The sequence below is a fragment of the Lipophrys pholis genome (genome assembly GCF_963383615.2).
Source record: "Lipophrys pholis genome assembly, chromosome: 12".
Taxonomy (NCBI): Eukaryota; Metazoa; Chordata; class Actinopteri; order Blenniiformes; family Blenniidae; genus Lipophrys; species Lipophrys pholis.
Window position 1 is genome coordinate 15,492,230 of NC_137641.1, and position 15,862 is coordinate 15,508,091.

The 15,862-nt window shown below is 42.0% G+C and overlaps 1 protein-coding gene across 2 annotated transcripts; it reads right to left on the minus strand.

Moving 5' to 3' along the window:
- Positions 1–21: 21 nt before the first annotated feature.
- Positions 22–15,488, minus strand: LOC308117614 (anthrax toxin receptor 2-like). Of its 2 annotated transcripts, XM_080476593.1 has the most exons (17): positions 15,199–15,488; positions 12,816–12,887; positions 11,596–11,667; positions 11,371–11,452; positions 11,182–11,286; positions 10,493–10,561; positions 9,564–9,644; positions 9,402–9,462; positions 8,493–8,588; positions 7,530–7,599; positions 3,952–4,030; positions 3,421–3,516; positions 3,185–3,235; positions 2,304–2,399; positions 2,039–2,212; positions 995–1,075; positions 22–154 (listed from the first exon to the last, which is right to left on the minus strand). In XM_080476593.1, the coding sequence occupies exons 1-17, from the start codon at positions 15,321–15,323 to the stop codon at positions 116–118; spliced, it is 1,449 nt and encodes a 482-aa protein (XP_080332719.1). In that variant the 5' UTR covers positions 15,324–15,488; the 3' UTR covers positions 22–115. The 2 variants fall into 2 exon arrangements, with proteins under 2 accessions (XP_080332719.1, XP_080332720.1); XM_080476594.1 differs by lacking the exon at positions 11,596–11,667 and having other exon boundaries at positions 15,199–15,476.
- Positions 15,489–15,862: the final 374 nt, after the last annotated feature.

A 15,862-nucleotide genomic window follows, 5' to 3' on the forward strand; every position in this document is an offset into this window, starting at 1 on the left:
CCCAAGCAATCCACACGGTTTGTTTAAAATTATTTATTTACAATAAAATAATAGTGTTCTTTTGGGGGAAAAACTGGAATAAAGTGGGAAAAAAGTTGGTCTTCATACTTGGACATCAGCGACTTTGGACCCTGGTGAAGTTAATGCAGCGACCCTGGAGACAACATGGAGACGACCGGCTTAGAGTTTTAACATTTAAAGGCTTTTAACAAGCAAACATGTTTCTATCCATCTCAACCAAGCCATCGTCCTCTGTTACCTCCCTAAATACCAAAACAGTTGTTCACGAGAAGCAACATCCTTTAACCTATCATTTTGCTTATTCTAACCATTATCCCCCAACAATACCTCAAAGAAAGGATGAGAACCCCCTTTAACAATATTAAAATAAAACCAAATGCAGGTGGGCATACAAGCATACCAAAGCAGTAACCCTTTGAACTTCAAGGAAAGTCTAGTGTCCTAGATCTGCCTAAGTCCTAAAAGCTCCAGCTGACACCGGATGAGATTCAACCTAATGCCCGGGGACTTTTGGAGAAAACCCAAGCACATATATAGAAAAAGTCACTTATGCATAGGATGGACATGCAAACTCCACACGTAGAATCCGAGAAGGGACTGACTAATACAGAAAACTGTTAACATGAGTTGTTCCTAACTCAGGCTTCAAGCTCTCAATTGCACCATGAAATTGTAACACTCACACAAACAAATTTTTCAGTGGTGGAACATTTTACAAGACGTCAAAATGACACACCCTCACACCCTGTTGTGTGTGAAGCCTTTGTAGCTCCAGGACTCTCGGTTATACCAACTATTTATCAGTCAGGGAGATAATATGACGTCTGCTCCTCTAACCAAATCACAGGAGACTTCGGAGGGCGGGCCACTGGTTGTAATCAAATTATGTCATGACATTCTACAGCAGAAAAGTCACTTTTTGGTAGCAGTTCAGCTGAATGCAATGTACAAGGGATGGCTGCACGCTTCTTGCCTTGTCCTGAGCTGTGGGTCTCATGATCGCCACCCGGTCGTACTGTCTTCTGAGCAACGCCAGCAGCGCGTCGAGGCGCCCCTGCAGAGAGAAGCAGTGAGGGTAAAACCAATCCAACAGACGAAACACTACAGGCACCGATCACCCGGAACAAAACACAGTGTTACTGCTACTTCCGCACTGGTGCTTGTCATTTTGCGACCAATCGTAGGTGTGCACACGTCCCCGTGGGTGTGTGATTTGTTTTGTTTGGTTTTTTTTGTCTTGAGACTTGTCTCGTCTCCATCTCAGTGCACTCGTCTTCCTGTCCGTGTTCCCTCTGTGTGTGTGTGATTCTCCCCGACGTGATTCACTTGTGTCTCCCACTTCCCAGCGCATATAAACCCTCTTCCCTCACGTTTCTTTGCCAGATCGTCATCGTACCAGTGCGTCTGTATGGACTGACCTTTCGGATTCCTCTCAGATGTTCGCCTGCCTTTTGGAAATAAACTATTTGAACTGTGTCCAGTCTGGATTGGGGTTCTGCCGGTGGTTTGTGACAAGAAGGAAGGTCTCAGACTTTATCTTTGTTTTTACAAATTCTCAAACTTCAACATTTGCAGCGCTTATTTCCATGTGTTGTGCAATGCAACTCATCATTGTTAAGTTTGGAATTAGGGTGTCAAACACTTGGGGCCACATACAGCCATAGTTCATCTATCGGCAAAATAGAGCCATAATAGCCTTTAAATTGAACTTTAACTTTCATAAAAACAAAGATTACTACACTCTCAACATTAAGCCAATATTATTGATACCTTCTGATGCAATACAGTGAAATGTCCCTAAAGAAATCTATAACTGTTGCATTATGGCTTTGAGGTTAATGCAGGTTTGCTCTCTGTCATGGCGCATATTGTCTTTCAGCCGCTCCTTTCCGGGGGTCGGTTGTACAAGTATCTGGGTCCTCCTCTGGCCCGGGTGAGCCCGCCATTATCGCTCTGCTCTGACTCAACCCTATGCCCCACATTCGTCCCATCGCTAATCATGACATCGTTGTCTCACCTTGATGGGGGCGTACCACTTGGACTGTGCTGGCGGGTTGTAGACCGGGGGCGGTCTCGGTGGGGGTCGGGGAAGGATCGGCTCCTCCACGTCCTCTGGAATAGTGACCACGGCGTTTTTGGCTTTCTCTAGCCGTGACCCCTCCTCTGTGGATCCCTTCTGTCCCCAGCGCACCTACACAGTTGTACGCAGAAATGAGTTATTATAATACGGATTCAGAAGTCAGCTCGATAATGCAACGTTAAAAATGGCCTCTTTAATTTACCTCCATGCGTTTGATTCCTCCCGCTCCCCTGCCTCCATAGTAAGAAGCATCCACTGTCGGCCATCTGTGCTTGGGTGAAAGATCGTCTTCCGGTTCCTACAACACGGGCATTAAACCATCTTAAAGTTCTAGTCTGGTCATTTGACGTATAGATTAAGTTTCACTTTCATGTTCAAAAGCTTGTGGAGGATTCAAATTGATTTTTTTTCATTTCTCAACTTGTTGTGCCTGCCTGCTACTGTTATTATTATGAGCAATATAACCAAACATTTACATAAGTTATAGTGTGTATATATGATGCTATTGATTGCAATAGTTAGCAATATTTGGACTACAACCATTCACATAATTTGCTTATGGTCAGCAGTATACACTATGGTTCAAAGTTCAAGGCAAAGACGCTGAATCAGCTAAATCTGGTGGCAGAGGCTTACAATAAAGCTGTGAGACAAAGCTTCAAGGCTGTTTGTTAATTATTAAATTCTGAATGGGTGACAGTCTATTTTTCATTGGTGCCACTTAATACATATTCAACACAGCTTTGTGTGGATTTATATTGAATAATACATGAAGTCTACATTAAACAGCACTAACATCTTGGCCAAAAGTTTTTCTTTATTATTTATTAAGTCTCTTATCTAACATAGAGTGTAAAGCCTCGAGAGTGTGACAGAAGAGTGTTCTGACTCAAGCTCAACATACAAAGTCTGGCAGTGACTTCTCTCCCTCACCGCTTCCACCCACAATCCCTCTGTGTCCGCCCAAAGTTAAATGTTCTCGCCTCGGCTGCTGCCAGGAAGGCAGTGTGAGGTGGTGTCCAAACACTGTTTCCAGGACCTAAAGACAATATGTTTGTCCCTAACAGCCTGAGCTTTACTCACAACGGCAGGAGGTGGTGGAGGCGGACGAGAGGGGGGCGGGTCTCTGATGACCTGGTAGAGACAAGTCGTACAAATTATATAACGTGCAGAACACATGTTGGATTGAGCAATTAGAGCACTTTGTTTATGAAGAAAAGAAGCACTGATACAGCATTAAAAATGTGAAAACACCTACGGATGGAGCGTCATTGCAACCTAGTATACACAAATCACTAATAGAGTGGCCGTAAACTCACCACTGTGCAGCAGAGAGGCCAGAACCACCAGAGCAAAGCCAGGGCCGATAACAGCAACAGAGCCAACAGCAACCAGAGCACCCAGGTCCCATTTGACTGCAGACGGCACACAGAAACCACACATTATCAAACACTGACGTTTCCCCATCTAAGCTCTGGGAGCACTTTCCGGGAGGGTGGTGGACACCAGAGATCATAGACGGAGCCCCCTGCTTTTTCTACCGGGTGTGTCTGCCAGTGTTTGGCTTCACTGTCATGTTTTGATTTTCTTTCTGTTTTTTTGGAGTCTGCAGCCTCCCCCCGAGGTGATCAGAGGGAGCTTTAGAGGAAAACATTTGAACCACCGCTCCAACAGCTCTGCTCAAGCTCTCCTCTTGAGTTACGCCATAAGAGTTGTGCATCGGGGGCCTAATCCAATTTTAAAAGACAAACAGCAGATATGCCCGTTGTAAATATCTCCAAGAAGGGAAAACACTGCAACTCACTTTTAATGCCACTAATGACATATTCTGTGCTGCACAAGATACTCACACATGTTGTGGCGTGTATCGACACGGGAGCAGAGATGTAGGATTTTCCATTGTTCAGGCTAACCAGCACTTCAATTGATCTGCGATGGAATCACAGAAAACAACATCAAAGAAAGACAAAGCCCATGTACACTCTGCAACATGTCAAAAACACTGTACATGTCATGTTCATCAGGCCTTTGGAGAACAAAGAGACATTATAAAGCTGCGCGTACCCATGCACGGTGGAACGTGGTGCATGTCGCGGTTTTGTGCACGTCAGAGTGCGATGGAAATGTCGGCAAACAAATTATATGAAAATGGCAAATATGTCAAATTTTCTGATTAGCTGTCAGGAGAGATTCCCCTCTCCCTCTCCCTCTCCCTCTTGAAGCCCTCCAGAGCCGCTGCTTGAAAATGCGCATGGTGAACTGACTGATCACCGGGCGTGGGTTCCAGTCTTCCCTGGGTCGTCCAATCCGGTGCACCGAGTCAATGAGAAAATCCAGTTTGTTTTTCTCGTCTGGAATTATTGTGCCGATATTGTCAAAAACCTGTTTTCATGCGTCCTCTGCAGTGTCGTTGTTAACCTCTGGAAGGTTAAGCATTTTAAGATTCCAGTGCCGGCTGTCACGCTCTGCTTCTTCCATTTTTTTTCTCTTGTTCTGAGACACGCTGATTTACAGCCCGTACCTGATTGATTGCTTTCACCGTGTGGTCCATCCCTTCCATGTTTTCTTTAATGGCCTTGATGTCCACTGAGTTTTTGTTTCTGCTTTTGTCAAGAGAGGAGAATTTGTTCGACAGCTCCTGAATAGCCCTTAGAATGTCACTGCTTCTTCTTGCTCCTTTGAGCATATCTTTGGGGGGGTTTGTTCTTGCCAGAGGGGCGTCCGGTAAAGGTGGACACACAGCGAGAACAGCTTTTCCTCCTCCATATCCATCAGGATGTTGCCCTTCTTGTCCTTCTCTTGTTTGGGCATGTCTGCAGTGTGGCGATCAAGCTCGGTTGTAGCAGGCTGGGTAACTGTGTTTCTTCCGCGCTAAAGGTTTTCTGTTGGACTATATCATTGCTACGTATATCATTGTTTAAAACTAATTAAAAATCTGCTCAATGACAGACTGTCCGACGTATCATGATAAGTTTTAAAATAAATTACTGTTGGCAGTTCTTTGTGTCCACAGACAAGTCAAAGTCAGCTCACATTTGGTATGTAGATGTTTTTATAATTGGCATACAGGTATAATATGGAATATTGAGTCGTTATGGCTTTGCATCATAGCTTATTTTAAAGTCTTTTTTATTAATTCTTCTCAAAAGTGGAACAAGTCTGCCCCCCTGTTGACCTGAAGTTGGTGCCAGTGAACATAAGCTGCTACTTTGGAAGTTAAAACAGTATTTATGGGTAATCAAATACTCTCACCAAGTCTTCGAGCATGTCTTTGAATTGTGGGAGGCAAAAAGAAAAAAAAGTACCTGGAGTAAATTTACAGGAAGCACATGCAGAAAGACCCCGGCATGGAATTGAACATGGATGTCCCTGCTGTGAGGCAGAAGTGCAAACGACTGCAGCAATGGAATAACTTCAGATCGACATCCTAAACCTAGATATACCTCTTTACATAAAACCAGCTGGGTTCGCTTGGCCAGGTGGGATGTACTGTAGGTGGTCTTTTGAATAGAAAACTGTTCCAGTCCACTTCTGGGATTAACACTTCTAAGAGAAGAATGTCGGTAAGCTACATGATTGATCAAATTAGACTCCTTTGACTTTTATGAAAGACATTCTCAAGTAATTCTGCAATCATGTTGATCTACGATCACATTTATCTTGCTTGACTCCAACTTCACACTCGATGGTGTTTTCAAAGTTTTGGAAGTTATAAGAGGCACACCCAAAGATCAGTTTACAACATGGCTGCCTGCAGTGTGACATGTTAGCATAAACATTGTTTTAATTTGGTTTTGACAGCACATTGAACATTTTCTAGTTTTCAGGCTCGTACAAGTAGCTCTGCTCAACTCCAATCCTGTGAGTTTCAAATATGGCGTGATATTTTTTACTTATACTCAGAAAGGGGTCGTGCGGGAGCAGGGTTACTGGAAGCGTCCACTGAACTAGGACGATTTCTGAGCTCAGACTCAACTGGAAAGCACAACGAATATCTGCTACTAAAGTAGGTGAGATTGTCAGTATGAGCTGGCTGAGATCGTTAGAGAGAGAGAGAGAGAGAGAGAGAGAGAGAGAGAGAGAAGCATGGCAGCAGCTTTTGGTTTTGGCTCAATTATTAAATGCCAGAGTTATTTTGGTCTGACAGTTTATCTGCAAACGTTACACTGGCTTTCAACAGTTGTATGTCTCACACTCGGTAGACAGTTTGGAATACGATGGACAGAATAACATGAATTCATTGGAGTATGAAGATACAGCACGTAAATATTCACGAGTTATTTCGAGGCTCGGTTTGATTTTAAAAACTGTCAGGAACATGTAGGAGCGATCAAAGGTTCCCATGCTGGCCTCTACTATTTTGACATCCTGTAAAATATAGAATAGAGCAGAAAAGTCTCCTCTTAAAGACAAAGCTCCATCATATCTCCCAGGGCCGATAGTAACTCATCATCCCAGCAGACAGCTTTGAGTGCCGCCTTCCTGGAGGTCCCGAGCGTTGCTAAAAGTAGAAAGAGCGCAATCACACTGCTATGTTTGCTTTGAAGTCCACTCAGCTCCCAGTTTGTTAACATGCTTCTATTTTTAAAGGTCAGATTCAAAGCTTTCCTATTCAGCTAAGTGGAGCAGGCCCAAGCCGATGTGGATTTCCCAGGCTGAGCTGCTGTAAGTTAAGATTGTTTCTATTGCACTCCTCTCCTCATTCTTCATGCGTCTATACGCCATCTTTTTAACCATTTGGTTAACCAGCATTTTCTGTGGGTATTACGGAAAAAAAGAGACAATCACTTGTTAAAAGCGTCTGGCGAGAAGAATCGAGGTTCAAATTCAACTTGAAAGTGTTGAAGTCCTGCTGTAGTTTAGAGAGCAAAACACAAGAAATCTAAGTCCAGGTTCAGTGTGGGCTGGTGGGGCCAGTGATTTTCACCAAAAATACACAAAGAAATGTTCCCCAAAAGGCACCATTACTCCCTAATGCATCTAATTTAATCATAACCGAGCTGTTATTAGAGAAAACAAGACATAAATGGATATGAAATGACTGACGCTGCTCATCTAAAAGTATTTTCATGAGATTCACAATGCCCTGTGCAATATATTTTAATTACATGTGATTGTCTGTGTCACGGAAAAAGAAATGAACCATAACTGAAAAAACAGACCATGTGATTACCCATGGTGACGGTTGCTTTTACTATTTTCAGTGTTTCAAACCCACGTGTGGTTTCTCAGCTGTAGATGAAGGAATTCTTGTGGTTGCTGTCACTTTTTGTGGGAAACTAAATTTACGTAGCAATTGGAAGAAAGGTCCAGGAAATATTGTAATAATGTAAATACTGTATTGTGATATTGGTCATCATAATGTTTTCAAGATGACCTGAGTTTAATTACATTTCACAGAGTTGTAATTGCACCGTTGTTCACTTACTGTCCAACTTGGTGCAGGACAGGAGCCGGACACAGCAGGTAGCCATCTCTGACTACCGTTGGCTTCTGATCTGTAACAAGAAAGAGAAAAAAACCAACCATGGGAATCGTAACTCCTAAAATGACATTTTTCATAAAACTGATGCTGAGATCTGCATTATTCTCTGTAATTGGTCCACAGTTTTAGACATATTTGTTCAAAGAGTGGTGCACATATTTACTTCTGAGAGATCCTGATTTTCTCCTTTTATAGCCAGTCAGAATGTTTTTTAACCAATTTGGTTGCCAAAAACTCAATCTGTTTTCATAAGTGCTGTTTACATTTCCAGCCTTTTGTTGTATCCGTCCCTACTTTTTTCACTCAAATTGTCATAAAATTCAAAGTACAAGCTGGTATTTTTTGACGAAATGATAAAAAGTCTAACGTCTGATACACTTTTTATAATTCCAGTGTGAATCACTGTGGTATTGGTGTTGTCTATACAGCCAACCATGAAGCAGGAAAGCGACACATAATATATAAACAGCAGAACAGATAAAAACAAGTAAAAGAGAGATGCAGTCATGTGTTATCTCCTCTTGTGTCCTCTCTCTGACTCGGACTCCGCCCCTGCCATTGATCTGTTAATAGACTGATGAGCTGGAGCATGGTTTCCCTCCGTCTCTCTGCCCGCTCTCACAATATCTCCTCTGTTCTCTGGCTGGAGTCAATAAAAAGCAACCACTGTTTGACTTCCTGACTGTTGTTTTCCACCACAGCACCGAGGTCTGCACTCTGTATCATGATCCACTACACAGATAATTTCATTAGAGTGCATTACGGCATCATTAGGATAATGTGCTTTATGGATCAGACCTGTTACGCTGCGTCAGATGGTTTCCTAGCAATAACATGTACAAACAAATGTTCCGTCGACAAACATTCAAAGCACAAGTGTGCAGGCTGATTGTTTTGTTTACTGACTGAGGGTCACTCCATCGACAGTGAGCGAGCAGAGGACGTTTTCTATCCTCTTGGATCCACTGAAGCCGCTGCCCTTCAGCACCACGTTGAACGACTCTGGAAAACGGCAGACACATCACACAGTGGTGACAAAATGCTTCAGATGGCGTTATCCACAAAACAACTGGATCAACGGCTATTTTGGGCGTCCATCTGCCACTTGGCTGAAGAAGCAGTTTTCTATGATGTATATAACTGTCAGCATGAAGAGAAAAATGTTTTGTTATTAATAAAGTCTACTTCGTTCACTTCATAAAAAGACAAAATTTGCCAAAATAATTGCTCATGCGTTACAATGGGCTCAATCATAAACGAGTCATGTATGGTTATCCTTAGGCGCAGGCTAAGGATAACCATACCAGGATAACTTTGTTATAGCTCAGAAAACTTTGTAATTCTGCCGATATTAGCGACATATGAAACATATGTTTGTAGAGGGTTAATCTCTTAAAATTGTTTATGTAAAAGATATCACATTTGACATTTGGTTTTCATTAAACCTCGGACTTCAGCCTCTTTAGTCTGTTCATTTTAGTGTAAGAAATGTATTGTTTGTCTTTCTTAAACCAAAATATATTGCCAATGTCTCTTCAGAAAAGCTCTACAGTTATTTTTGAATCCACATGATCTTGACTCCACCACAACACGTCCTCTGAAATGATCTTCCTCCAGTAAATATTGCATAAATCTTAACTTCTAAATATATGAAGACAGTGATCCAATTTAACAACGGCTAGTTGACCCTCTTGACATCGACAGTTAAGATGCATTTCGATAACATCACCTTGCCCACATTAAAGAAGCTAAAAAGGCGATATAAATATGAAACTGTCACATAAAATCAACATTCATTTGTATGTTCAAACTCACCATTCACACAAACACTAGACGGCTCGATGGTGAAAACTTCAGCACACGTTTGCTTTAGGATCTGTGACACAAAGAGGCGTTTTCAGAAGGGAATTTTTCGTACCCAACTAACTAACTAACTAACACAGTGTGAATGTTTCTGTCTAGATCTCCAGATCTCACCTTGTTGACGATGTCTTTGAGCGCGTGAAACCCGGACAGAACCGGGAAGACCTGCTCCGTACCGTCTGCTATATCTGCAAGCTGCAAACCAAATGGAAACATTCACACGTTTGCTCTTTGTGGTTTTGAACATGGAACAAGGCTCTTTGGCGTGTGTAGATGTTGTAGATGTTGAGCGCTTTGCTGACGTTTAGGGAGGAAAGTGCTGTTTCTGAGTGAAAGCTTTCATCTCCTGCGTTAATGATAACAGGGCAGGAAGTTTGTCTGGCAATATTTAATTAGACCGTGATGTAATTACTTCCTGCGCAGAGCCCGGAGCTCTGCAGGTCAGCGAGGCCGCCTGCATGAAGCCAGCCAGGGCTGCACGCTTTGGAAACAGTAAAACTTATTACACAGATTAGTTATGTGACACCACATTTAGGAACGGCATTCTACAATATTTGTTGCTGTTCAATAATTCATAAAGTACAATAATATCAGAGTGAGTGTTTTCGAGCCGGCCAGCAGAAGATGTTTGGGTTAAGACACATTTGGTTTCCTGTGAGGCTCATCCACACACACACGACGCTCTCTTTCAACAACCTGATATTTACAGAAAATGAAATCAGCTGCATTACAACATGTTTTCAGTCTTTTTATACAAACCAAATGCATCACAAATCAGAGCTGCTGTCGGATCCAAACCCTCCCGGGAGGTTTTGGCCGAGCTCGAACAAACACAGCATCGGGGTCAAGGTGTGGTGATGCTGTACAAGCAGGCCAGAAGCAACTTCCCATTGAAGTTTTCAACCCGTCCAAACACACGCTGACACATGCACTCACAGAAAGACAAATACAAGCCGCAGTGTTTAAACAAGCAGCGAGATCAGAAACAGATTGACGGTTGACTCTCTCTCACACAAAGACGATAACAGATGAAGCCCTCCTACCTGGTGGTGGTCAAAGTCCTTGACCCCGACGCAGTACACTCTGGCTCCGAAGCCCCTGGCTTTGTTGGCCTGGGCACAATAACGAATAGTGAAGATAAGTGTGGTTTCTTTTATTGTTACAGTCCATTCCCATTAATAGTGTATTCTATACCAAAGCCAACTCTCTCCTTGTTTTGCTTCCTTCCCAGGAAGTTACTGGTACCGTTCATGCAACTCGATACAAAAATCAACACGCTGAGGCTCCAAACTGTTTATATTGAGTGTTGTAATGGAGTTTAAAAACAATGGGACGATTTTAAAACGTGGAGATTTATGTGCATACACTGGCATGTCTTCACATTTACAAAATACAAAGGCGTGGTTCATATCCCCTGATTAATTTTCAAACAAAATGTCTGAAAGCAACAGAACTTGATGATGCTGTGCAAAAAAAGGGAATACTGGTTACTGCTGCAAAGAACATGTGTTTATTTCTTAACATTTATTATTCATGCTCAGTATAATGACATCTAGTAAGTTCACTCAATCTTGTGAGCGAGACGTGAAAGAAAACCGAGTGATAAACTATAAGAAGAAGCTGCAAACCTGAGATCAGAGCACACACTTGCAGAGAGCTGCTGGTATGCTGTGACAGTGAACTTAACGTCTTTGAAAGCTGATAATCAGCCACAGTTTGTACATTTTCTCACCTCTTTCACACTCAGTTCAAAGGGGTAGATATCCAACTTGCCGTCGGTTAGAACGATGATGAGGCTGGATGACGGTGAAGTTTGCCGCTTCATTTGCTCGTACACCTGTCGTGTTAAAATTGACAAACTATTGGGACAAAACGGAAAACAATGGAGTGAAAGTGAAATCATTTCGATGAGCACGCCTACCGCTATCAAGCCTTCATGCATGTACGTCTCACCAGCAGGTTTGATTTGGCTCAGCTTGTTCAAACCGTCATCGATCTGCGACCTGCGAAGGCCAAATAAGCAACGTGTTTGGAAAAGCAAGCAACACACGCCAAGACTGTATGTGAAGGCGAAGTTTTCAGAGAGGAGAGGTGGAAGATGGGTGACGAAAGAGAGAAGGGGAGACAGAAAGAGGAGGAGGCGTACCTGTCCCCTGTTAGTGGCAGTATGACTTCGGCTTGGGCTGAAAAGACTATGTAGGAGACCCTCATCCTGGGGCTGAAACACACAAACACACGCACAACAAACATAATGATGAGTGACCTTTGTGTGTTTTAGGGTTGAAACTTATCCAGTTAAAAATTACTGTATTACACAAGGGAAATTCCTCTCAGTCGATTGCATCACATCCACGTTGGATGAGGTCTGACATTCAACCGATAATTACAATTTGGCGTGAGCATGGGCCGTGAGATTATGAGCCAAATATATCAATTTTATTAACAGATGAGAGATGGCAGCCATGTTTTCCTTTGAAATACAATCATTGAATGTGTTTTATGTGGTCTTCGTACTACGACTTACGATGAAGGTAGATTACATTTTATAACATAACTTCAGCTCACAAAATTAAGCCTCTGATACTTTAAGTGATGTACGCTATTAAAACTCCAATATTTCTCTGACAGTACAAATTAAAGTTGCATCGTTTGACCAAACAAAGCTCAACAAAGTGGAATAATCAAAGGCATGACTCAATACCACTATAAACAATCGTAAAATACAGCTGCATGACAATAGAATTGGAGAATGATGTGACTTCTTGAGTGTAACCCACAGGCATAATAACCCAAACAGCGGAATTAAAATGACAACAAAACCAGCAGAGTTTTATGTTATAAAGTGTCTCTAAGTGAAGAAGTTGGCGTTGCTGCCCGGGTAATATGAGGCAGGACCATGTGTCGTGGTCAGCGCCACCTTCAACATCTGGCCGTGCCATTGACTGTCATATTTAGCAGCCTGCTATTAAACCTAAAGATATCACAAGCCCAGCACACCAGCACCCAGAGGGGTTTTGGTGCAGTTGGTGGCCTTGTATGATGTCGGCTGCCCAAAATAACCATGCCCTACTTTCTAGTCCGCTACTACTGTTTGCTCCTGGAGTTTAAAGACCTCCACAGACTTCAACACTGCGCATTCGTTTTTTGCACGCTGTGCAGGAAAAGGAACTTTCATTAAATTTTATGTGCAGTTTAAATCTGATTTTCTGTGTAAGATTTGAATGGGGGTGAATGACTTGTGGGAGAGAAAGTGGGCCGGAAAAGGGAGGAGAAGAGGGGAAATGGAGGGTAGTTGGGTTATGGGGGGGGAGTTACTCCACCATTACCGCAGGAAAAAAAAGTGCATGAAACTGCTTCCTAATTGACCTGATAAACCTGCTGGTGAGCTGCTCCACAAATCCATAGATCTCATGCCAGTGTCCCCACACGCTGCCTGACCTGCAAAAAGAGGCAGAGCACGAGTGAGCGTCGTCAAACACATCGAAACACTGACGCACCAATAAACACAAGAGCTTAAAATCTAGAGTAGAGGAAGAGGGAGAGTCTGGAGAGTCAATGCAACTGCACTTACACAGGTTTTTATAAGCTTTAGCTACAACAAAAAAAAACATTTTAGGCAGGATTATTTCATTTGACTTGCGTTAAATCAAAATATTGCAAATACATGTGAGATCCAGAACTGCAGCCTCTCAGAAGGGCTCTGAGGCATATATTTACAGTGGTGCACTAAACACTACAGAATTGTTCTCAATTAACTTGTCAAAGTACCTTTGTTATACTGTTGAAAGTAACCAATTGGAGTAAAACTTGTTTCGTTGGTTCGACAGCAGCAGACATTTCATTAAATTGTGTGAAGGTTTGGATATTGATGTTTATCAGTACTGAAGCAAACTGCGAGGGGTAAAATATAGTTCAGGGCAGGTTGATGGTGCAGTGGTTCACACTCACCTCACAGTGACACCATGTCTGATTCTGACTTGGGGCCTTTCTGTCTGTAGTCTGCATGTTCTCTTGGTACATGTTTTTTTGGGGGTTTTTTTCACTCACAATGCATTTATATGTCACCATTACATGTCAGTAACATTACGTCTCTCTCCTCTGTACCTTCCTACATGATCTCTTTTAAATGCCTCCCCTTCTCATTCTGGATCTCCTGGAGGGGTTTTCTCTGTGTGGATGTCATGAGCTACGCTGTAATCAAGCACCACATAAATAAAAGTAAACCCGATTGAATTGGTGACTCTAAATTGAGTGTAGGTGTGAAGGAGACTGTTTGTTTTGTCTGGTTTCGCTCTGTGATTGGAGGTGTGAGCACTCAACTACGATCATTGTTACACTGCATAAATTCAAGTAAAACACTCAAGTAAAGTTACTAGATACCAGAGAAATCTTTCAAAAACGGTTCACATTCAACTACAGTGTCAGCAGCGGGACTTTAATTCATTCTACCTGTTGAAAATATCTACATTGAAGCACATTTCCTCAGATGAACAATTTATTGTAAAAGCATTGCACTGTTTTTGTTTTTCCACATATAGATACAAAGCAAGAGTTTTCTTGGAAAAAAATTCTAAATGTTGATGAAAAAGTGGGTATAGTGTATCGTGTGTATCCAGTAGTGGGCATTACTTGGCATAAACTGTGCTTAAGTATTAATAGAAATACATAATTAAAGATTTGACTGAAAAAAAGTGCAAGTACCAAAAAGCACCATATAATTACAGTTATGTATTTGTCATTTCTTACTTCACCCTGGTCTGTAATGGACTGGGAACCTGTCTTCTGTGCCTTTAAATCTTAAACTTATAGTGCCATAATAACCTTTAAAATTGCACTTTAGAGGTTTTTTTTGTTGTGGTGGAAAGTATGTGATGAAAATGTGTTTATTTTCACAAAGCCCCAAAATTACTACCAAATATGACTACAATCTGAATATAAAAGGCTATTTTAATGGAATCTTCTGCTGCAAAATACAGTGAAATGTAAAAACAAATGTATTCTATAGCTGTTGCATTATGTATGTTTGAACAAACTGACCCTGACAGCATGAGTTGAGCAACAAGGAAACCAGATTTCATGCTGATATCTCAGCTCAGGTCTCAGTGTTGTGTTGTGCCCACTACTCCACCCAATAAAAAATTAAATCAATGTTTCGTTTACAATTTTGTTTTACAATTTTGTTTGGATTAGAACCTCTTTTGGACCAGTTCTGGCCCACGGGCCTTATATTTGCCGCCCCTGCCTTCGACAGAGATGGATGGATAGCAATGGGACAAGTTTACTTAAAAGTCTACTTAATTATAATTATGTATTTGTAATGCATTACTTCCACACCTGCAAGGACAATCCCCAGGAATGCAGATTTAATTCAAAAGTTTACATTTTGACAATGTCTTGCCCAGAAAAGAGAAAGTAGTCCATATATTTAGTTTTCACACAGTTTTGGATGGAAGCAGGTAAACTCAGATCAGTTGTGGTTGGAAAATCAGTTAATAATCATAGTTTGTTAATCAACAGCAATCAAAATACAGAAAATAGGAGGGAAAGATATTTTTTTAGTGAATTTTACTATCCAGTCTGAACTGTGATGATAGGAGAGAAAGGTAAGGTGGAAATAAAGCGGAACCTTTGCAGTAAGGAGAGCAGCGCGGGGATCTAAACACAACCATACAAGGACCGGACCGAGTCGTGTCTGCTCTGCTGTAACAAGGAATACACTGCTTTGTTTGTTTATTTTATTGAAACTCACCTGTCCAGAACAAAATAAATATCAAACGCACCATCGCAGGACGCGTCGTCGCCGTCATGCAACGAGGAAATTACGCACGCGCTTCCCACCAGGAGGATTTTCACACAGATCCATATCCGATCCATAATCCATGCGTTACATAGCAGCGGCGGGATTGGACAGTGATGGTAACAATAATGAAATGTTGAAGGTGTCAGGGCAGCCAGTGGTGGAGAGTCGCTCCTCTCCTCAGCCTCAGTCCGGAGGAGCTCAGCTCACATGTTGGAGCAGAAATCATCCACAGTGAGAGAGAAGACTGGGCAGGGCCAGCAGCTGCACACACACACACACACACACACACACACACACACACACACACACACACACACACACACACACACACACACACACACACACACACACACACACACACACACACACACACACACACACACACTGTTCCGTTGCATCATTCAGGTAAACATATATAACCTTGTAGGACAAAGGAATCCCTGAATCTTATATATATATATATATATAAATAGTATCTAATTCGACACAATAGCCTTTTGTTTTTCTTGCATTCTTACTTGATTTCATTGGTTTTTTTGAAAAGTTAAGAAAAGAAGCATCATTTTGTTGTCCTCCTCACGTGTCCTCAAACAAGACACGTCTTCATCCTGAA

Bases quoted from the DNA above. Each gene is read 5' to 3' on its own strand.
- LOC308117614 (XM_080476593.1), bottom strand. From the start codon at position 15,323: ATGGATCGGATATGGATCTGTGTGAAAATCCTCCTGGTGGGAAGCGCG. The intron at 11,668-12,815 runs GTCAATTAGGAA...TGTGTGTTTCAG, and splicing joins CTCACCAGCAGGTTTATCAG to CCCCAGGATGAGGGTCTCCT. The intron at 4,031-7,529 runs GTAAGTGAACAA...ATTCCATCGCAG, and splicing joins GTCCTGCACCAAGTTGGACA to ATCAATTGAAGTGCTGGTTA.